The sequence below is a fragment of the Stylophora pistillata genome, chromosome 14 (genome assembly GCF_964205215.1).
Source record: "Stylophora pistillata chromosome 14, jaStyPist1.2, whole genome shotgun sequence".
NCBI classification, from domain to species: domain Eukaryota; kingdom Metazoa; phylum Cnidaria; class Anthozoa; order Scleractinia; family Pocilloporidae; genus Stylophora; species Stylophora pistillata.
In genome coordinates this window covers 18,379,285-18,397,566 of record NC_142532.1, presented here as the reverse complement: position 1 = coordinate 18,397,566, position 18,282 = coordinate 18,379,285, and the positions used below count along the sequence as shown (strand labels likewise).

Genomic DNA, 18,282 nt, shown 5'->3' with positions numbered 1-18,282 from the left:
ATAAATTCAAATGATGAATGTTTTGGGTAAGTTCAAGTTTTGGGTAAGATCTCCACCAAAGTGGTTGGCAAAAAATTTGAAATCGAGTCAAACCTCCCATAAGTAACCACCTGAAATGTGAAGTCGAGGTGGTCACTTGCAGGAGGTCGTGGCTGATAAGAGGTCAAAGGTCATATTGCAGGTAATAGGGACCTTAAGCAAACTGTCCATGACGATGACGTGAAGACGATGTCCATGAAGACGTGGCAAAACAAAAGATCTAATGGGCAGAACAATAGCCAGCACATACATTTTAAAACTTTTTACATTTCTTAGCTGTCCTCTGCAAAACAACAATATGAAATCACCAAAATTGGCATCATCTGCAAATGGAAACCACGACAGCAAATTATTTTTAAATTTCCATTTGGAACTCAAAGCTACTTATGTACGTTATGCTGAAGTTTAGGTGTGGCGCCATAAGAGACAGTATAAATACTGCAGCCATTTCAAAATTCTAATTTAAAATAGAAATTAATTTCTTAATCAATGTTCTTCCTTGGTGTTACTAGGGACTTTAAGCAGTCAGGACGGCAACGCCATGGAAGATGTCGATTAAAAAAACGAGTTTCTACTTTTAGTTAGGATTTCGAAAATGGCTGCATGTGTTTACCATCTCATAGGGCGCCAGACCTCAAACTCAGCATAACGGATAAAAGTAGCATTGAGTTCCAAATGTGAATTAAAATAATATGCCGCCGTGGTTTAGCTTCTTAGATGACGCAAATTTTGGTGATTTCACATCGTTGTTTTGCAAAGGACGGCTAAGAAATGTACAAAGTTTTAAAACACAAGTGCTGGGCTATTGTTCTGCCAATTAGATCTATTGTTTTTCCACATTCTCGTTGCCATTGCCGTTGTAGTTTGCTTAAAGTCCCTACTATCCTAACTGGGTAAGGTCCCTAAGTTGAGTATCGTGAGCGCACCCTTTTGCTAGCATACTTATCAAAACCTATATAGTAATCACATTTAGGAGCTCCACTTTTGTGACATCTGTTGAAACAATTTTCATTCAGGAGTGATTAAGCCTTAATTGTCTGTCAAGTAGTCACCTAGGAGATGGTAAAAACAATTGGGAATAGTAAAGATGCATCTCTAAGAGTGGTCATTTGTGAAAGGTGGATAGTTAGGAGAGGTGATTGCTTACGAGAAGTTCCATTCATAGTGATTTGACTTAGAAGCTTTTCGTATTTGAAAAAAGCGATTCATTTGTTAAATAGCATTGCTTATGAGAGGTGGTCACAAAGGGAAGTTCAATTATTATAGTACAGTGGAACTTTGATTTAATGAACCTCTATATAATGAAGTCTTCGGTATAACAAACGATACTTCAGTTTCAGCCCGGCTATATAGGTACAGTAAAATGTATGCCACAGAATCTTGATTCAACGAACCCTTGATATAACGAACCAATTTCCCCAGTCCCTTGGCACTTTGTTAAATCTAGGTTCCATTGAGTAAGAAATTTGTCAGTAGCCAGTTCATCTGGAAAACCTTGGAGGGGACCATTTTTGTTTGCTTTTGAATCTTTAACAGGGCTCACCTCATCCACCTCCAAAGGGTGGTCCCAGGTCGACGATGGGTAACTATCGAACCACTATGTTCAGAAGAGATTTCAACAGATTGCAAGTACAACGAAATCAGGGTTTCCCTAAAGAAACTGTTTCAGTTAAGCAAGGAGGAGTGGAACTGGAGCAAGGAAACCTCCCAAAGCGAGAGACAAAATTGGATCCACAGCATTTGAAAGTGGCAAATGGTGCTGCCTTTTCGAGTCTAGAGGAAGACAACACTGCATCTAATGATGCAGAAAACTTACATTTGGATCAGAGAAGTGAATTTTCTAACAGCGAAAGACTGGTTGATCAGGTATTTTCCTCTTAATATTCAGAAGTTGGAACTCTATCAACTGGGTCAGAAGAGTTCTTTAAAATGTATGATGTTTTGTGTGTAGTTTTGGAAGCTAAAAATATTTGTGGTTATACCTAAAAGTATAGTAATTCTGCAGCTATACTATAAGAAATTGTACTTATAGTCCAGGTTTGTGTGGTAAAAATGCTTGTGGTTACTTGACGTAGACAAAGCTAAATGTATATAGAGAATTTACTTGTTAACAGTTTAACTCCTAGAAGTGATTAACTTATAGTTTCTCCCTACAATATGCATACATTATCCAGCAAACACAAAGTAGGTAGAAGTTGTTTTCTTGATCTAACACTAAAATTCTCTTAACTAACGTACAAGGAAATGTGTAGTAGCTACACGGGAGAATTAATTATCAGATCTTGGGAGTTCTATGATTAAAATGCTTGTGGCTAATTGTGGAAGACTATTGTGGGTATACAACAATAGAGAATTTACCTGTGACCATTTTTGCAAGCTTAAAATGTTTTTGGTTACTTTTAAATAGACGACTCTGCCAACCAGTACTAATAGAGAATCTACCTGTTAATCATTCCAGGTATCATCAGCTGGATCGTTTGTTAAGAGTGTTGACGAAACCGACTCTGTGACCTCAAGTAAAACTGCGAGTAATAGACCTCTCTCTCACAAATTACGGGCTTCCTCTGGAAAATTGCACCCTCCTCCACCTAGAGGCCTAAAACCAGACTTCAAAGGAAATAAACCAAAGTCTCTTTCACAGGGAATACTAAGTGATGAAGAATTGATCAACTGTGACGTATCAGATGTGATTATGAAGCTGCGCCAAAGGTTAAACATGAGCACAGATCTTGATGCAATTGCCAATGGGGAGGATCCAGACGAGGATGATAACAATATCAATCGATTATACATCCGAGAAGATGATGGGAAATTTGTGTATTGTCTTCCAAAGAACCGAGCTGTGAGAGCTGCACAGTACAATCCTTATGACTTGGTTTGTGTGACGTCACAGGAAGCCCAGTCAAACCCGCAGTATTTTACCGTCACTGCTTCAGCTGTTACACAGGTGGGTAAACCTTATAAAGTCATGAGCTTAAAAATCAGACAGCCTTCCCCGCCAATTTTATCCTCTGTCCCCCAATGGATGAGATTAAAATTCAACCTCAGCAGTCATGTGCAGGTGAGTAGTTGAGAGCACTACTGAAGTTTGAAGTTTGAAGTTTAATATATTCATAAATACATAGCAGTTAAATATTAACTGAATTGCGTATTTACTCACATAATACAGATACTAAACACCACAACAGACAGAGGTTCGTTTTTTGGGACTAGACAGTTCATTAAATGTATATATCCTATGTAGGTAAAACACTAGACTATTACATCAAAGGTATTCGATGGATACACTAAAACAACGGTACAGTAATCAGGAATAAATTAGAGACACTAATCAAAACTGTCTATGGTTTGGGTGGGAGGGAAACTAAAACTTTCTAAGAAGCTATAGAATTAAGCTTGTTACTTGCTTGCTTGCTTGATTGCCAATATATAATAACATGTGTACAGACAAATAAATAAACCGAAGTAATTTTGCAATTAAACACAGCATGGTGCTCAGCCATTGGCTGTAATTAAAAAGTCACTGTCTTATGAATTGCATGCTGAACAAATATTGCTCAATCCTAAGGAAGAACTAATAAGTGAACTGCCTGTTTCCATTCTAGACCTCTTAGTTATTGGACATGTGTAGATTCTTATCAATAGAGATTATTATTACACGACTCGGGCAGTCAGAGGGCCAATAACTAAAATCAACCAATCAAAATGCTCTATTGATGGTCAATATTCTCTCAGTCCCAAATGATACCACACTTGTATCCCTTTGAACTTCAGTCGTATAATAAATCTCTTATTAACCAAGCTTGCTCGGGACCGTACTGGAAGAATATCGGCCCTCGGTCTTTTTTGTATGGACCTCGCTGCGCTCGGTCCGTACTGTCAAGACCTTGGACCAATATTCTCCCAGTAGGGCCCTAGCGCTTGGTTAATAAGATATATATATTCACACCTTAAAGTTGGTACATGTATATTGTGGCGTGTACATCGTAAAGAATTGAATTTGTTGTTTTGAAATTCTTCATAATTATGCAATCCATGGGAGTCTTCTCCATTATGAGTCTTTTCCATAATTACTTTTTCCTGATCACATTTTATTTTCAGTCTTAGCTCTATGGTTGTTTTTGTCATTACTTCAACTTATTATTTTGACTTGTAAGATTTTATTTGGTGAGAGAGCAATTTCCCTAAATCACAAATCAAATCAACTAAATATACACTGCTATAACAAACTAATTTATATCCATTGCTCTGAATCCTCTTGCACACACATCCAAATATCTTCAAGAATTTACCTTCTTTATTCACATCATCCTTGTGTAGAAGCATGATGTACATGTATCAACATTTCTAGCAGTATACAGGCGTTTGTCACCATGGACCTAGTTCAATGGCGTTGCCTACCACAAGTCTCATAGCTTAGTGGTAGAGCAACTGAACTGCTAACTGGAAAGTTGTAGGTTTGACTCCTACTGGGAACGTGCATTTTTTTGCGAGTGTGCCTGGGTCATTCACTGCATTACATCATCTTTCACATTTTCAAAATGTGTTGATGGTCATTACTTGATTTTCAATGTTTACTTTTAGGTCAGAAAAGGATTTGATTCGGAACTTACGCCATTAAAGAGGTGGCTTTATGAGAGGAAAATATTTAATATAATATTTGGTTTTCCGACCTTCACCAAGTTTAGGCAAGTATTGTGCTTCTTCTGTTAGTAGAACTTTCCATAAATGTTAAAAAAAATGTACAAGGTAATTTACAATCATATGTGATTTTGCTCATAAGTGAAAAAAGAGAAAAAATTGAAAGAGAAAGATAAAAGTTTCTATTCCACTGAGAAGTGTGTTCTATCCTTTAGAAAGGCAGGGTTCCAGAAGTTACATTATTTTATGAACTTGGTTGGAGATATGCAAGAATTCATTATAGACTGTGGTATTAATTGTAGTGTATTTGTTGCTCAAGTGATTGCCCCATCCAGTAGAACTTGTCCCAGTTTCCATAGCATTAGTATTACCACTCCCCTCTAGAGAGGCTGCCAGTATTGTGAGGTTACCCCCCCCCCCCCCAGCTTTTTATCAGTCTTCACTGACAATTCCCCGGTACTCATTAATATTCCTGGGGGAAGAGAGGCACTGTGATAGTAAAGTGTTTTTCCCAAGAACACAACGCAATGTCCCTGGCCAGGTCTGGAACCTGTACCTCTCCACACGGAGTGCAGCACACTAACCAATTAGGTCACTGCTTTGCTAATGGATTTGTTAATATCAGTATTTATTATATGGCTATGTCTCACAAGGACTGGGAACTACTGAATTCATGAATTTGATTGGCTGAAATCAATATTGAAAGCGATCTAGATTTTCCTATCTAGACCGGCATCTAGACCGGTCTAGGAAAAAAAGGTACAAAGAAAATAAAAAATTGGCATATAAGACACAGCCATATAATAAACATCTTATTGACCGAGCTAGGTTGGTCTGTATGGGAGAATCTTGACCTCGGTCGCTGGTACAGACCTCACTGCATTCGGTCTGTACTGGCGACCTCAGTCAAGATTCTCCCTTACAGACCTTCCGCTTGTTAACCTATTGACGTCCAGTGCGCCCATATGCGCCCATGGGGACCCACACCCTTTTTACGCCTTGTGACGTCATCACTTTTAACCCTGGAGCACGAATTTGAGCACGTACTTGGACAGGTTGAAAATATCTTACAAACGATACCAGAATGAGCACAATTGAGGGAAGGAGATTGGAGAAATAGGCAAAAAACCATGTAAATTTTACCTGAAAATCTGGATGAAAATCTTGTTCCATTACCCACGTACCTTTCTGAGCATGTGGTTTGAAAATAATGAGTAGTTTCTGAAAAATCTCTACACCAAAATGAAGTCTACTAAATTTCCAGCAAGTGAGGAGAAACTTCAGGCAAGGAGAGGGGAAAAAAGGGCTGGAGAAAGAGAGAAAAGTTAAAGTCGTAAGTGGGGCATAACTTTTCAACCCTAAAAACTATCTCCAAATTTTGCTTTCTGCGCGTGCCCGAGATTTCCAGGCTGCCATTTTGCATTTGGATCGAAAGGCCGTCGAGTGCACGAGCTGTCAAGGGGTTTTTGGTAAGTTTGAGCTTTTAAAACCACAACAGTGACCTGAAATCTGCTCGACTAGCTTCAAAACACAGTTTTCCACAAAAGCTGCAGCCATTAATGGGTTAATAAGAACTAAACATCATCAGTGTGCATATTGTCCATACTGTCCTCCAAACATTTCCTGAGGTGCTGTCAAAGAGAATTTGTCCAACAATTTAGAGCTTTTCAAATTGGTGATCATTTCCTTTATTCTCATGACCTAAAATGTGTGATTCCAGGGGTGATATTGTAAGGAGAAATTAGATGCTGGTCACCTTGAGGGATCAAACGGTTAAATCACTTAAAAACCATGACTATTTTTACAAATGCGAATTTCTTTAACTCCCATGAGTCAGGCCATTAGACAGAATTTCTCCATACATGTGCAATATCAAGGCAATATCATGCAGACATTAAGTGCTGAGAATAAAGAAAATTAGTATTATACTAAAACAGTGGATAGCATTGAAGGTGCGCTCTGATTGGCTTGTCAAACTCAGAATATCCTTTGCTATTTACCTCTGAGCAACTTGGGAAAAAAATGGCGTCCCCAGGGCTCGACACTAACGGTAGCCCACTAGCCACAGACTAGTAGAAATTCACTTTTGGCTAGTGGTTTTCAATTTCTTCTAGCCACTTTGGCTAGTAAACAGATTGAAATTGTCATAACATCTAAAAACATCTAAGATGTGACTAGCCACTTGGCTAGTAAGTTGAAAAGTTAGTGTCAAGCCCTGGCCTAGGTTTGCATCTGTGACAAGCGAAGAAATCACTCAAATTAACGACGGTGGTGTATATTATCTCACTGTTTTAGTGTATACTAAAACAACTAATTCACCTTAGTGTCGTTGGTTAGCAGTGGATATTTACCTCACCGCTTCATGGCTCGGTAAATATCCGCCACTATAACCACCTCCACTTCAGCAAATAGTTGTTAAATATCAATAAGAGGATTACAAGTTGATCCAAGACCAAATTCTCCAAACTAACATGATAATAATTGTATGGCAGACAGTAAGGAGAATGAATAGAGAGATCTTGGGAGTGAAAGGGTTTGAATAAAAGCTAAATTTATTTGATCATTTCTCAGATTGTGGAAAGGTTATACAAGTTGGAGGAACAATGTCAGATTTCAGAGAAATTGCAGCAGCAGGTTAGTACACATTTTGTTTTATTTTACAAAATTGTTTTTGCTTTTGTTGCTTTTGGTCCCAGCAAACTTCCTGCTTACCACAAACTTTCATTACTGCTGGTGCAATAGGTGGCAGATCATGAATTTTCAGTGTCAACATTATTTTCTAGAACTTTAAGGCTCTTGAAACTTGCTTTTAAGATATTTATATGTTGTAAACAGTTTCGAAAGTGAATTATTATTTTTTTTTTCCAGATCTGAAGTTGTCAGTTCACTCTTTTCGGCAACAGAAGCCTCACAACAAGCTATTCTCCTTGTAAGAGCTCTATGCGAGAAAGCCAGCAGCAGTATAACAGGATTAGGTGAAGGAGAGGAAGGAATTTGTCTCCTTCATGTTGATCCTCAGAAAACATTTACTCTGAAGGAATTTGTGGATGCACAGACAAAACAAGCACAAGAGGCTAAGGAAAAGCTTACTGCCTTGAGGGTAAAAGTACTAGAGATTGTAAAAGAGGCCTGCGAGGTAGGAAACTTGGAATAATTGCAAGATATTTGCAATTATTAAATCTGATCTTTTGTGAACTAAACATCTTAGATTTCAGGAACTACAGAGCCCTGACAGGCATTCAGTTATTTTTTAAATGCTTAGCTCCAGCTCTTATGATTTTTTTTTCAGAAAATTACGGAAGAAGAAGGACTTACGGAATGGGTTCACCCAGAACGAAAAAAAGAACAAAAAAAGAAAAAGAAGCCAGCCGACACAGAAGGCAAGAAAAAGAAAGGTAACTATACTGAAAAGGTGGGCTTTGGGAACTTTTTTTTTTATCTCTTTCACTGAAAAATCATGACACTGAATGAGTGTTGGGATGCCTAAAAGTATTGGTAACGTAAAACATCTAGGTTGTCATGTTGTATTTCAGGCAAGGTTAGATATGGACCTTCTTTCACTCAGATGTCTCAATGGAGAGGAGTCCTCCATCGTTTGACTTGTTTCATCAGAATGATTGACTTTCTGGTGATGGAGCTTCTAAGGAGGCTCGTACTAACTGCATCGAGGACTCTTTTAGCTCAAGTTAAAGCTGCTTCCATGCTAGGTAGGTACTTACCGTGGGCTCAGTAGGGTTAGAGTGGTCCTGGGAAGGGTTCTTGTCGCTTTTATTATATGGCTGTGTCTCACAAGGACTGGGAACTACCGAATTCACGAATTTGATTGGCTGAAATCAATATTGAAAGCGGTCTGGATTTTCCCATCTAGACCGGCATTTAGACCAGTGTAGAAAAAAAAGGTACAAAGAATATAAAACATTGGCATATAAGACAGCCATATAATAAACATCTTATTAACCGAGCTAGGTCGGTCTGTATGGGAGAATCTTGACCTCGGTTGCTGGTACAGACCTCACTGCGTTCGGTCTGTAGTGGCGACCTCGGTCAAGATTCTCCCATACAGACCTCTCGCTCGGTTAATAAGAACTAAATAGTGACTGACATTTTGGAAAACCTTACGAGAAGTTATCATCAAAGTCAAGTGACGTGACTTCAGGGATGACTTCTGCAAAGGTTGTCAAATCTTCAGTATCTACAGTGTCAACAATGGTCCCAATGACAGGGCTACACTGCAGACTACACAATATTGTCTGTCCTAAAAGAAAAAAATCCTCAGTTTGGATTTTCCATCAAGATGAGGATGAGATCGAAGCTGAGGTAGATTAAGGCATTGTACGGTTTCACAGTCAAGTCACCTTGTGGTGAGTTTTAATGAACCCGCTTGCACAAAGTATGCCTTAATGGACGATAAAGCTGCCGTTAATTGATTCATTTGTTATGGTTTGAGTGACAGAAAGTGGGGCAATATTCAGTAACATTGCCTGAAATGACTCCCCTGATCACTCAACACTTAAATATTTTTGAAAAAGTTTCCTCAAAGGCGCATGTTCGGAAGCGAAACGGAAGTCAAACAAACTCGTTTACTCGTAACACGGTAAATACCAATGACCGCCAAACAAATTGCCACTCCAAAAACTCAAAACTTTCAACTCCTCAAAAAGAAACTTGCACACGTCAAAAAAAAGTCCGCGTGATGTTTTGACGACATTTAAGGTGGCTGGTACCAGTTTTCATCTTTTTGATGGTTTGCAACTTTGAAAGGTTAAAACAAAAAGACTGATCGAGGCCAGTTGAACACTTTTACAGGGTTGAATTATGAGATCATTGGCTATCTAAAAATAGGGGTCATTTCGTCACTAGCAGTTTCCATGGCAACGCTTTCAAAGGATTATTCAGACCTATTTTTTAGCTTATGGCTCAAATAATTTGAAAACTAACCCGGTGACCCCGAGATTTTTCTTAATGATTGCTTTCGGCACTTGAAAAGGAAAATGCACAAAGATTTTGAAAAAATTCTACGGAGCGGAATTTCAGAAAATCTAGAAAAAGGCCATTTTCACGCATCGCAAATGTCCTTCCATAGATTTTCCTAGTTTTTTTTTCTGACGATTCCTTTCAACGTTATTATCATATTGGAACAATAAGAAGAAGGGGTCACTGGACTTGTTTTCATGCAATAGCTTTCGTAAGTTTAGCAATTCCCACGCGCGTTCTCACGCATTTAAAAATCTGAATTCTATAAGATCGACATTTGCTCATGATCTCTTATAGCTACCGCTGACTATCGCGTGTGTTCGCGCGAGCACCAACGATCTGATGTTTACGACGTTTACTGCTTCGAAAATCATTCAATAGCCGTCAAAGACAGCCTCCCGGGCTCATCTTAAAGGACCTGCTCTCAACTTCTGGCTATATTATATTATATTATTTCCCTGGAAGTTTCACAGTCTTCTTTCACTTAAGACAGATTATCTTCCACTTGAGTTCTCCTTTTTTTCGCCGTCGCGAGATTTCATATCGGTTGGATATTTCGTTTAGATGTGAAGCAACCTTTATGTCTCCGAGAATCGTCTTCTTTATCTTCGTTTCTATCTCCTGCATACGCAGTGGCCGTTTAACACATCAAATACACGCCGTTAGGTAAACTTCTTACAAAAGTAGAAAAAAGCCTCGCGCCGCCATCTTTGTTTTGAATTTTCGTCTTCTCGCGCTTCTTTCGCACGTTTCTCTCGCGCGTGATGCAAGAGTGACCTATTCCCCTTCGAGAGGAAACTAGTACCAGCCACCTTAACTTACATAATCTCAAAGCACGCGCGCGAGTCGCGCGCGCACAAATAAAAATTCTAAGCGATTTTAGGGAGTAATAATAGATCCTACAGGTAAGTTACTGCTGGAAAACAGCTAGAGCTTTATTTTGACATTTTGGCTGTGGTCAACTTCATTGTTCAATACCATACAGGATCTATTGTGCACCTGAGTCTGATGGAACCAACCCTTGAGAGAGAGGAGAAGAAAAATATTGTTAAATTTGGCACAGATGACGAGGAAGAAAAAAAAGCAGTTCCACTCCTACTGGTGGAGCTGGTTTTAAATGTTCCTCCTGCTGAGGAAGGAGGAGGTATGCATGTAAAAATTATCTTAATTGTTACCATTTATGGTATGGTAAAGAGTATGACTGATGGGTTCCTAAATGAATTGGGTTTATCAGATTTTAAGACGTGTCTGATAACACTTACAATTGGTTGGTCCAGAAGTAAAGTTCTTTCCTCGTCCATTCTAGATTTACTATGAAACCCAGAAAGGGAATATTACTACTTTGCACTATGGAAAAGGCTAATGAGGCACAAGAAAACCGAACCATAGCTAGTAACAGTACGATATTTTCGAGTTGTGCTTGTGTATGCTGAAATTAATCCGGGATCGTATAGGTTTTGCTTCACTATGCCCTGTGATTGATCTAGACAGAAAGCTCGCGACATCCTTTCAGCCAATCAGATGCAAAACTAAAACCAATCACGTCTTGGTTGCCCGCGTTTTCCCGCGCTTTAAGCGATTTGGTTGTTTTACTTCGAGTTCTCATTGGTTCCCAAGGGTATTTCCTTTCTTCTGATTGGATGTGGATTTACGACGCTTAATCGAAAAGCACTTTATTGGTCAGCATGCAATTGATCATGACCTGTTCGAATTAAACTTAATTTATGACTTGTGTTCTGGCTGTTGTGGCAGGATGGCTCTTTTCACATATTGCATGACCAAGCTTTCTAGAAATTCTAGAAACTCCTTATTCACAGTTTCTCTTAGTAAAAACGTATACAGCTGTTTCGAGGAAGAGTTTTACCGACAGCCTTTCTCAAAATAGGTGTATATGTAGAGTGGTTCACAGACAAAAATGCAGATACTCTGAATTCGTTTCTAGTTGATAACAAGACAGTCTCATTTGAAGTTCAATCTGCCCAAAGACCACAGACAGGGGGGAAATCAACACCTTACACAGGCGATGGAACGTCATTTGATGATGACACCATGACTATCATATCTGGAAAAGATCCTTCAGTTATGTCAACTAGCAGTCAAACCTCATTGACATCCAGATCTTTTGTTTCTCTCAAACCTACCGAACAGGTAAATCAAGCAACAACTTCAGGGTAAATTGATTTTAGCTAAGTTCGTGCGAAGTTCAACCAAGTTAGCTTAGATTCTAGTAGACAGAAATAATACGGCACTAGCTTAAGAAATCACAAGAATGCTGACAATGGCATTTAACTGCCAGGACGAAGTCCACTTTTACTTGGAAATTTCGTAGCCTTTTAAGCGAAATGCTACGAAAATCATATGCCTTTTTCGCAATCTTTATACGCAACGAATTTAGCTCAGCTATTGTTTAGCCTTTTCCTGACTGAAACTAACGTGTCGGTCTGTTGTTTTTCTCTCGGCGCCATTTTCGCACAATCTCCTCCTCGACTGTTGACGGCTGGTGCGTTTTTCCGCCAAAATAGAGCAGCTTTGCGCATGCCTGCTGTATCACGATTGGAAGACTCATGTTCGTGTTCATCCTTACAATATCCTGATCTCTAAGGGAGAGTAGGGACCTGTCATTTTTTATCACCTCGGTAGGGGGGGCAGGAGGATTTTGGTTGTGTCAATGAAATTTACCTGGTCCTACCCAAGGCTCTGTAGTATTGAAATTATTCCCCCTCAGTCAGTTAATTAGCAGTCAATTTTGTATAGTCCCCCTTTATAATCTGTTAGCGACCACCAACCCCCCTCTTTTCCCTCTGAAAACTTTGTGATCCCCTAAAAAATCCTCCACCCCCTCTTCCCCCCCTCCCAAGGGCATAATTTATGACTACCTCGTTACCAGGGGCTTTCATAATCCCGCCCCTCTATCGCTTTAGAAGATGAGAGACCCTGGGTACGAGGTTGAATCAATGACTGGTACCTGCCCTAAGGATTCCCAGGTCTTTGATTGGACGCAACATTACGTGTTACTCTCGTGCATATTCCTCGTAGGATTTTGAAACCGCTCTTCAAGACATTATATATGGCTTTGAACAAACTGCAGCTTCCTTCAAAAGTCTGGTCCATGATCCACAATTGTCGGTTTATGTCAATCCTCCAGCCGGCGATGTAGTATATGCTTTGTCACGTGATGTGGATGAGGAGGAGAGGGTCAGGAAGATTCCGTGGCCAGATTCAGAGCTGCTGTTTGGCCAAGATCCTGATTATCAGAATGACGTTGGTCTAATGTTTCATCAGATCAACGATGAAGTGGATAATGTACTAAATTTTTCAAAGGTGATACTCCATGGGGATGCGGACAAGGAGAGCTTTTAGAGCAATTTCCAATTTGCTTTCCTTAATTATCGCGGATTGCCTCAGTTCGGTCTGGGTCAATAGAGAGGTTTTGCACAGCAGCCATGTTGCATGGCAGGAACAATAGATTATTTTTCCGATGGGAAAATTTTTTCTTTCTTATACAAAATATTTTCATTGTTCCTGCCATGCAACATGGCTGCCATGCAAAACCTCTATAGTCTGTGATTGGTCAAGAAAACTTACCCTAACCTCTCGATCAATTAAATGCGAAACTAAAGCCAATCACGACCTGTTGGCTTCTTGTACTTTTTTTTTTTTTTCTGATTGACTTTGTGAATTTACGATTCCCTGTAACGTGCTGGCACAGATTGGACTATTAGCACCCTAGACGTAATCGTTCTCTATACAGTAGTATATTGGGAAGTAACTACTAAACGATGGTTCAATAGACAACAAAATTATTTATCGTTGAAAATAGAAGAGTAACCAGGGTTAAAATTCCTTTACATTCAAGCGCGCTGTGATTGTATTACTATTAAAACTTTAAGCTTTCGAGTTCTAGTCTGAAGCCGTTGAAAACTACTCCAGAACGCCAAAATCCTTCTTTGTTCCGTGTGTTACTACAAACGTGAACACAAACTGAACTAGGCTTTTCATTTTTTGTCAAATGATACATTTTAGAAATACAAGAAATTTTGTGTTATGGTGGACAAGTCACGCAGAGTAGATGTCGATGGCTCCCTCAAAGAGAGGGAATGGAACACGGAAGAGTTCTATGTTGTTCTCAACCAACACACGGAAGAGGTAAGACAATTACTCTTTTTTTTAATTTCTGAAATAAAAGTAGCCTGTTCCTGACGGGCAGGTTATGAAGACGAGTGGAAAAGCAGCTAGACATCAGGAACGTGTTTTATTAATTTTTAGCGATTTTATTAATTATTTCAGGTTCTTGAGATGTCCAAGATGGTGCTGCACAAAAGACTTGGATTGTTTCAGGTGGACATCACTGGATTTCAAAGCGACTGTCTTCCTTACCTAGAGAAGGTTCTTGAAGCAGTGGCTCGCCACCTTCCTGTCATGGCGGCTAAAAGAAATGACGTCTTGCTGAATGTTATCAAGGTGTGGTGATTCTTTTCTCTGCAACTTTAAGAAACGCGCTGCAAAAGTGATCTTTACAGAACACAGTCGAAAAACAATAGTCTATCTTACAGTTGTGGGCTTGGTGGCCAAGCCTTTGAACTGGTGCGAGGCTAAGAGTGACCTTGTTATGATAGAAACGTTGCTGCTTTTAAATGTGAATGACTTAGTTATTATGCGAACTAGATACAGGTCTCTATCACAACAAGGTCACCTTCAGCCTCACTCCAAATCAAAGGCTTGGCAACTAAGTGCACAACTGTAAAATGGCCCATTGCAGACTACAACTTACTTTTCTTTTCCTTTAGCATGCTTCAAGGAAGCTTGATAAAATGCCAGAGACTGTAGAAGCCTTCGTGGAGCATCTGATCTTCTTGTCGCGAATGGGCAATGAGATCTCAGCTCTAGAAGAGGAATATAACATTGTAACGCGCATGTATAGCATCGCACGGAACTTTGATATGACGATATCAGCGGAGGAGCTGGCTTTGTATCAGACGCTGATGCCGAGTTTTCAACATTTGAAGGTAAAGACGAGTTTGATCACAAACCCATGTCATTTACATTCACTCTTAGTAATTTCAGGAAGCGCGGTTACCTAATGGTCAGTGCGCTCGACTCCGGATCGAGTGGCTTGGGTTCGAGTCCTGGCTGGGGACATTGTGTTGTGTTCTTGGGCAAGACACTTTACTCGCACAGTGCTTCTCTTCACCCAGTTGTTCAAATGTGTACAGGCGAATTTAATGCTGGGTGTAATTCTACGATGGATTAGCATCCCATTTGGGGGGGGGGGGAGGGGGGATTAGAAATACTCCTTGTTGCTTCATGCTACAGAAACCGGAATTAAGCGTAGGCCTTATGGGCCACTTGGCTCGTACAGACTTTTTAATAATTTCGGGGAGTGGGGATGGCGATAAGAGCGCTCTCCTCCCACCGCTGTGACCCAGGTTCAATTCGGCTTCAAGTGGGTTACAGTAAAAACCCGCATACAAGAACATGTGGATTAAGATCACCCAGGCTGAAATTTGGTATAAAAGGAGCATATATATATATACATAAGAACACATTCAGCCTGAAAATTGAAAATTGAAAATTGTTCTTATGCATAAAAACTCTTCCCTTTTCAGTTTAATAGAACAAACAGTGTCTGTAGCTTTACTGTGGTATTGCACTAAGATCTTTGTACAAATGCTAGTAATTTCACTTGCTGTGTATAGCAAATGTACAACAACTGTATTTGGAATTAAAAGTCTTGCAATTACATGAAAAATATGCAATAAAATGAATGTCTCAAGTTTAATTTTCTCTCAAAGTTATGTATTTCATCATAGTTAGTAAATCCCTTACATTTTTTTAGAAGTAAAAAATTCAGAACACTTGAGAACACTTTCAGGCTAAAATACCCGATATATAAGAACCCAATCAGCCTGAACCCCGAAAATGGGTGTTCTTGTATGCGGGTTTTTTACTGTATGAGCTTGTTTTTGGTTCCCGTCCTTGCTCGGAAGGTTTTTCTCCGGGTCCTCCAGCTCTCCTCCCTCCATATAAGCAATATTCCAAATTCCAATTCGACTTTGAAACAGTGAACAGGAAGAACCACCTCATGGAATGTCCCCTGCTAAATTCCCGTTAGTTATTTTGATAGCTGAACACAGGTGAGCGTCTTGATTTGTAGAGATACTTTTTATTTTCCCTTCATTCAATTTCTAACTCTTTAAATATCTTTCTTGTAGTCAACCATTCTGTACTGCGAGGCAAAGAAGGATCAAAATATCCAGAGGCACAGTAGAGCTCTTAATGAACTGATCAGCACAGTTCGACGTGAACTGGTTATCATTAAAAACAAGGTTTGTTCTCCTGCCTTGCTGGATGCTGACAATATTCCTCAAGTCGCCACAGAGAAGTTGAAACTGTTGAAAGAAGACCTGGCTAACTTGTCAACCAAGGCTCGTAACTATGTTGCATATCAGGAACGCTTTGGAAGTTCTATGTCGTCTTCTCTGCAGAAGAAGGCTTTGACCGAGTAAGACTCGTTCTGTCTATATTTTGAATGGTATAAAATGGAAATACACGTTGAGAGAAATAACCATTTTACATCTACTTGCTCGCCCTCACAACGGCGACGTTTAGAAGACCATCATTTGAAAAATGAACAGTGGCCGTATGAATTTAACATGAGGCTTCCACGATGTGTATTTATTGTCCTAAACGGCGTTAGAGCACCTCATAATCCTTTGCACCCTAACTTCAGTATGCATACTCTCCATACTGTTCTCGATACATTTCCAAAGGTTCTGACAAGGAGAATTTGTTTAACAATCAAGAGCGTCTTGAGTTGGTGATCATTTCCTCTATTCCTTTGTCCTTAACGCTTGACTCAGGGGTGATGACACTGTCAGGAGGAATGAGATGCTTGTCCCCTCTTAGGGGTCAAAGAGTTAGACGGAAAATGTTAAGGTGCCGTAGACGAAAATTCGCTAACGTGGTTTCGTACGCAGACTACAATTGATGATTTCTCGAAAATAATGATAAAAAGTGAAGTCCCACATAGTATGACCGACGTGGCTCTTTGTATTATAAGGTCTCCTGCCTTCAGTGCTATCATGAGTGATAGCTTTTTCTCTTTTTTTGTGTTTTGCAGGGGAGCCATTCTCACCATGACAGGTCACTCTAGTCCTCAGGCCACTTCTCTGCAATCTGAGGTGACAGAAGTTGAGAAGGACTTGACTCTAAGGTGCCTTTTATGGGAGTCTTTGCAGGAGTGGCAAGGATTGGTCGATCAGTGGGAGGCCACACCATTTGAGACCCTAAACGTAGACGAAGTACAGCGAGATGTCACAAGGTTTATACAGACAGTGTTCTTGCTGGAGAAAGGTAGCGACCGGAGCTCTCTTTGGGCTTCATTCCTGCTTGTTTTCTAAGGTTTTTGATAATTCTGAAAAGAATCATTAATTTTGGAAAGGCCTGACCAGATAATACAAACGCGTTACTGGCCGGCTGTTTTCGAGGGAGCTTCCTTCAACCATAATCACGAGAGCCAATCAGAACAGAGAGAAATTTCGAAAGGGACCAATTAGAACGGTTGACGCGCGTAACCGGCGTCAAGCGCGGGAAAACACGTGCGGTCAGGTCGCGATTGGTTGTAGTTCTGTATGTGATTGGTTAAGAAGGCAGCGTAGGTTCTGTGAACCAATCATAGATCGAAGTTAACGAGACCAATGCAATACAGGATTACTTCGACACTTAATGAAGACTGCTCTGAAGTATATAGTATGGCGGCCTATGCTTTTCTAAGTGTGAACTCCTTTGATGGTACTTTTTAAATGTACTTCCAATGACAGGTCTTCCACCTACCAAAGTTGTACCAAGAATAAAACAGAAGGTGGTGAGCTTTAAGCAAGGCATGCCAGTCATTACGAGTCTAAGAAATCCTGCGCTGAGAACCAGACACTGGGAAGCTATCCAAAATGTTATTGGAACACGTATCGTTCGCGACAAGTACTTCACATTGGGACACTTACTACAACTCAAGGTAACTGTTTGTCATACAACGAGAACATTATAAGTTATTCTCAATATTGACAGATAATATGCTCACTGAGTTACTTCCAAAGCACGCAATGAAAACAGTGAAAACTGAATGAATTTTAGAGCGGTTTTTATTTGACTGTCGTAAAGCCAAAATCAAAGTGATCACAGCGACCATCAGAAGAAAGAAAATCACCTTTAAGAGGTAAACTGCTTAAAGTGCGGGAAAACGCGAGTAACCAAGTCGTGATTGGCTTTAGTTTGTATCTGATTGATTGAGAGAATGGCATGAGTTTTTTGGACCAATCACGGAGTAAATGAAACCCAACATAATCTCGGAGTATGTTCGACACTCAATTCAAATTTGCTCTATTTGTCAAATAAAAATGTGGTTGAGATACAATGGAGAACGTACGTATCTAATACCGCAGTTCAAAATATATGAACTTCATATATTCATTGTATCTCATTTATCACTTTCACGGGTTTATTACGAATCAACTTAACGGCCTGCTCCCAGTTGGCTTGTTAGCTCAATTGGTAGAGCGCTGCACTAGTATCGCAGAGGTCAGTGGTTCGAGTTCCGTACAGGCCTGATTTTTTTCAGGTCTGATTTTCCCT

General features: G+C 39.8%; 1 protein-coding gene across 1 annotated transcript in view; it reads left to right on the top strand.

Moving 5' to 3' along the window:
- Positions 1 to 18,282, top strand: part of LOC111325683 (dynein axonemal heavy chain 6) — a 69,499-nt gene that overhangs the window by 2,306 nt on the left and 48,911 nt on the right. The window contains exons 2-17 of the mRNA XM_088745543.1: positions 1,576 to 1,905; positions 2,498 to 2,986; positions 4,624 to 4,727; positions 7,252 to 7,314; positions 7,549 to 7,816; positions 7,970 to 8,075; positions 8,214 to 8,387; positions 10,640 to 10,798; positions 11,597 to 11,802; positions 12,691 to 12,975; positions 13,678 to 13,800; positions 13,942 to 14,115; positions 14,442 to 14,660; positions 15,867 to 16,156; positions 16,775 to 17,007; positions 17,475 to 17,665. Of these exons, the coding sequence (XP_088601669.1) occupies positions 1,576 to 1,905; positions 2,498 to 2,986; positions 4,624 to 4,727; positions 7,252 to 7,314; positions 7,549 to 7,816; positions 7,970 to 8,075; positions 8,214 to 8,387; positions 10,640 to 10,798; positions 11,597 to 11,802; positions 12,691 to 12,975; positions 13,678 to 13,800; positions 13,942 to 14,115; positions 14,442 to 14,660; positions 15,867 to 16,156; positions 16,775 to 17,007; positions 17,475 to 17,665 (3,414 nt within the window). The remainder of the gene's footprint in view (positions 1 to 1,575; positions 1,906 to 2,497; positions 2,987 to 4,623; positions 4,728 to 7,251; positions 7,315 to 7,548; positions 7,817 to 7,969; positions 8,076 to 8,213; positions 8,388 to 10,639; positions 10,799 to 11,596; positions 11,803 to 12,690; positions 12,976 to 13,677; positions 13,801 to 13,941; positions 14,116 to 14,441; positions 14,661 to 15,866; positions 16,157 to 16,774; positions 17,008 to 17,474; positions 17,666 to 18,282) is intronic.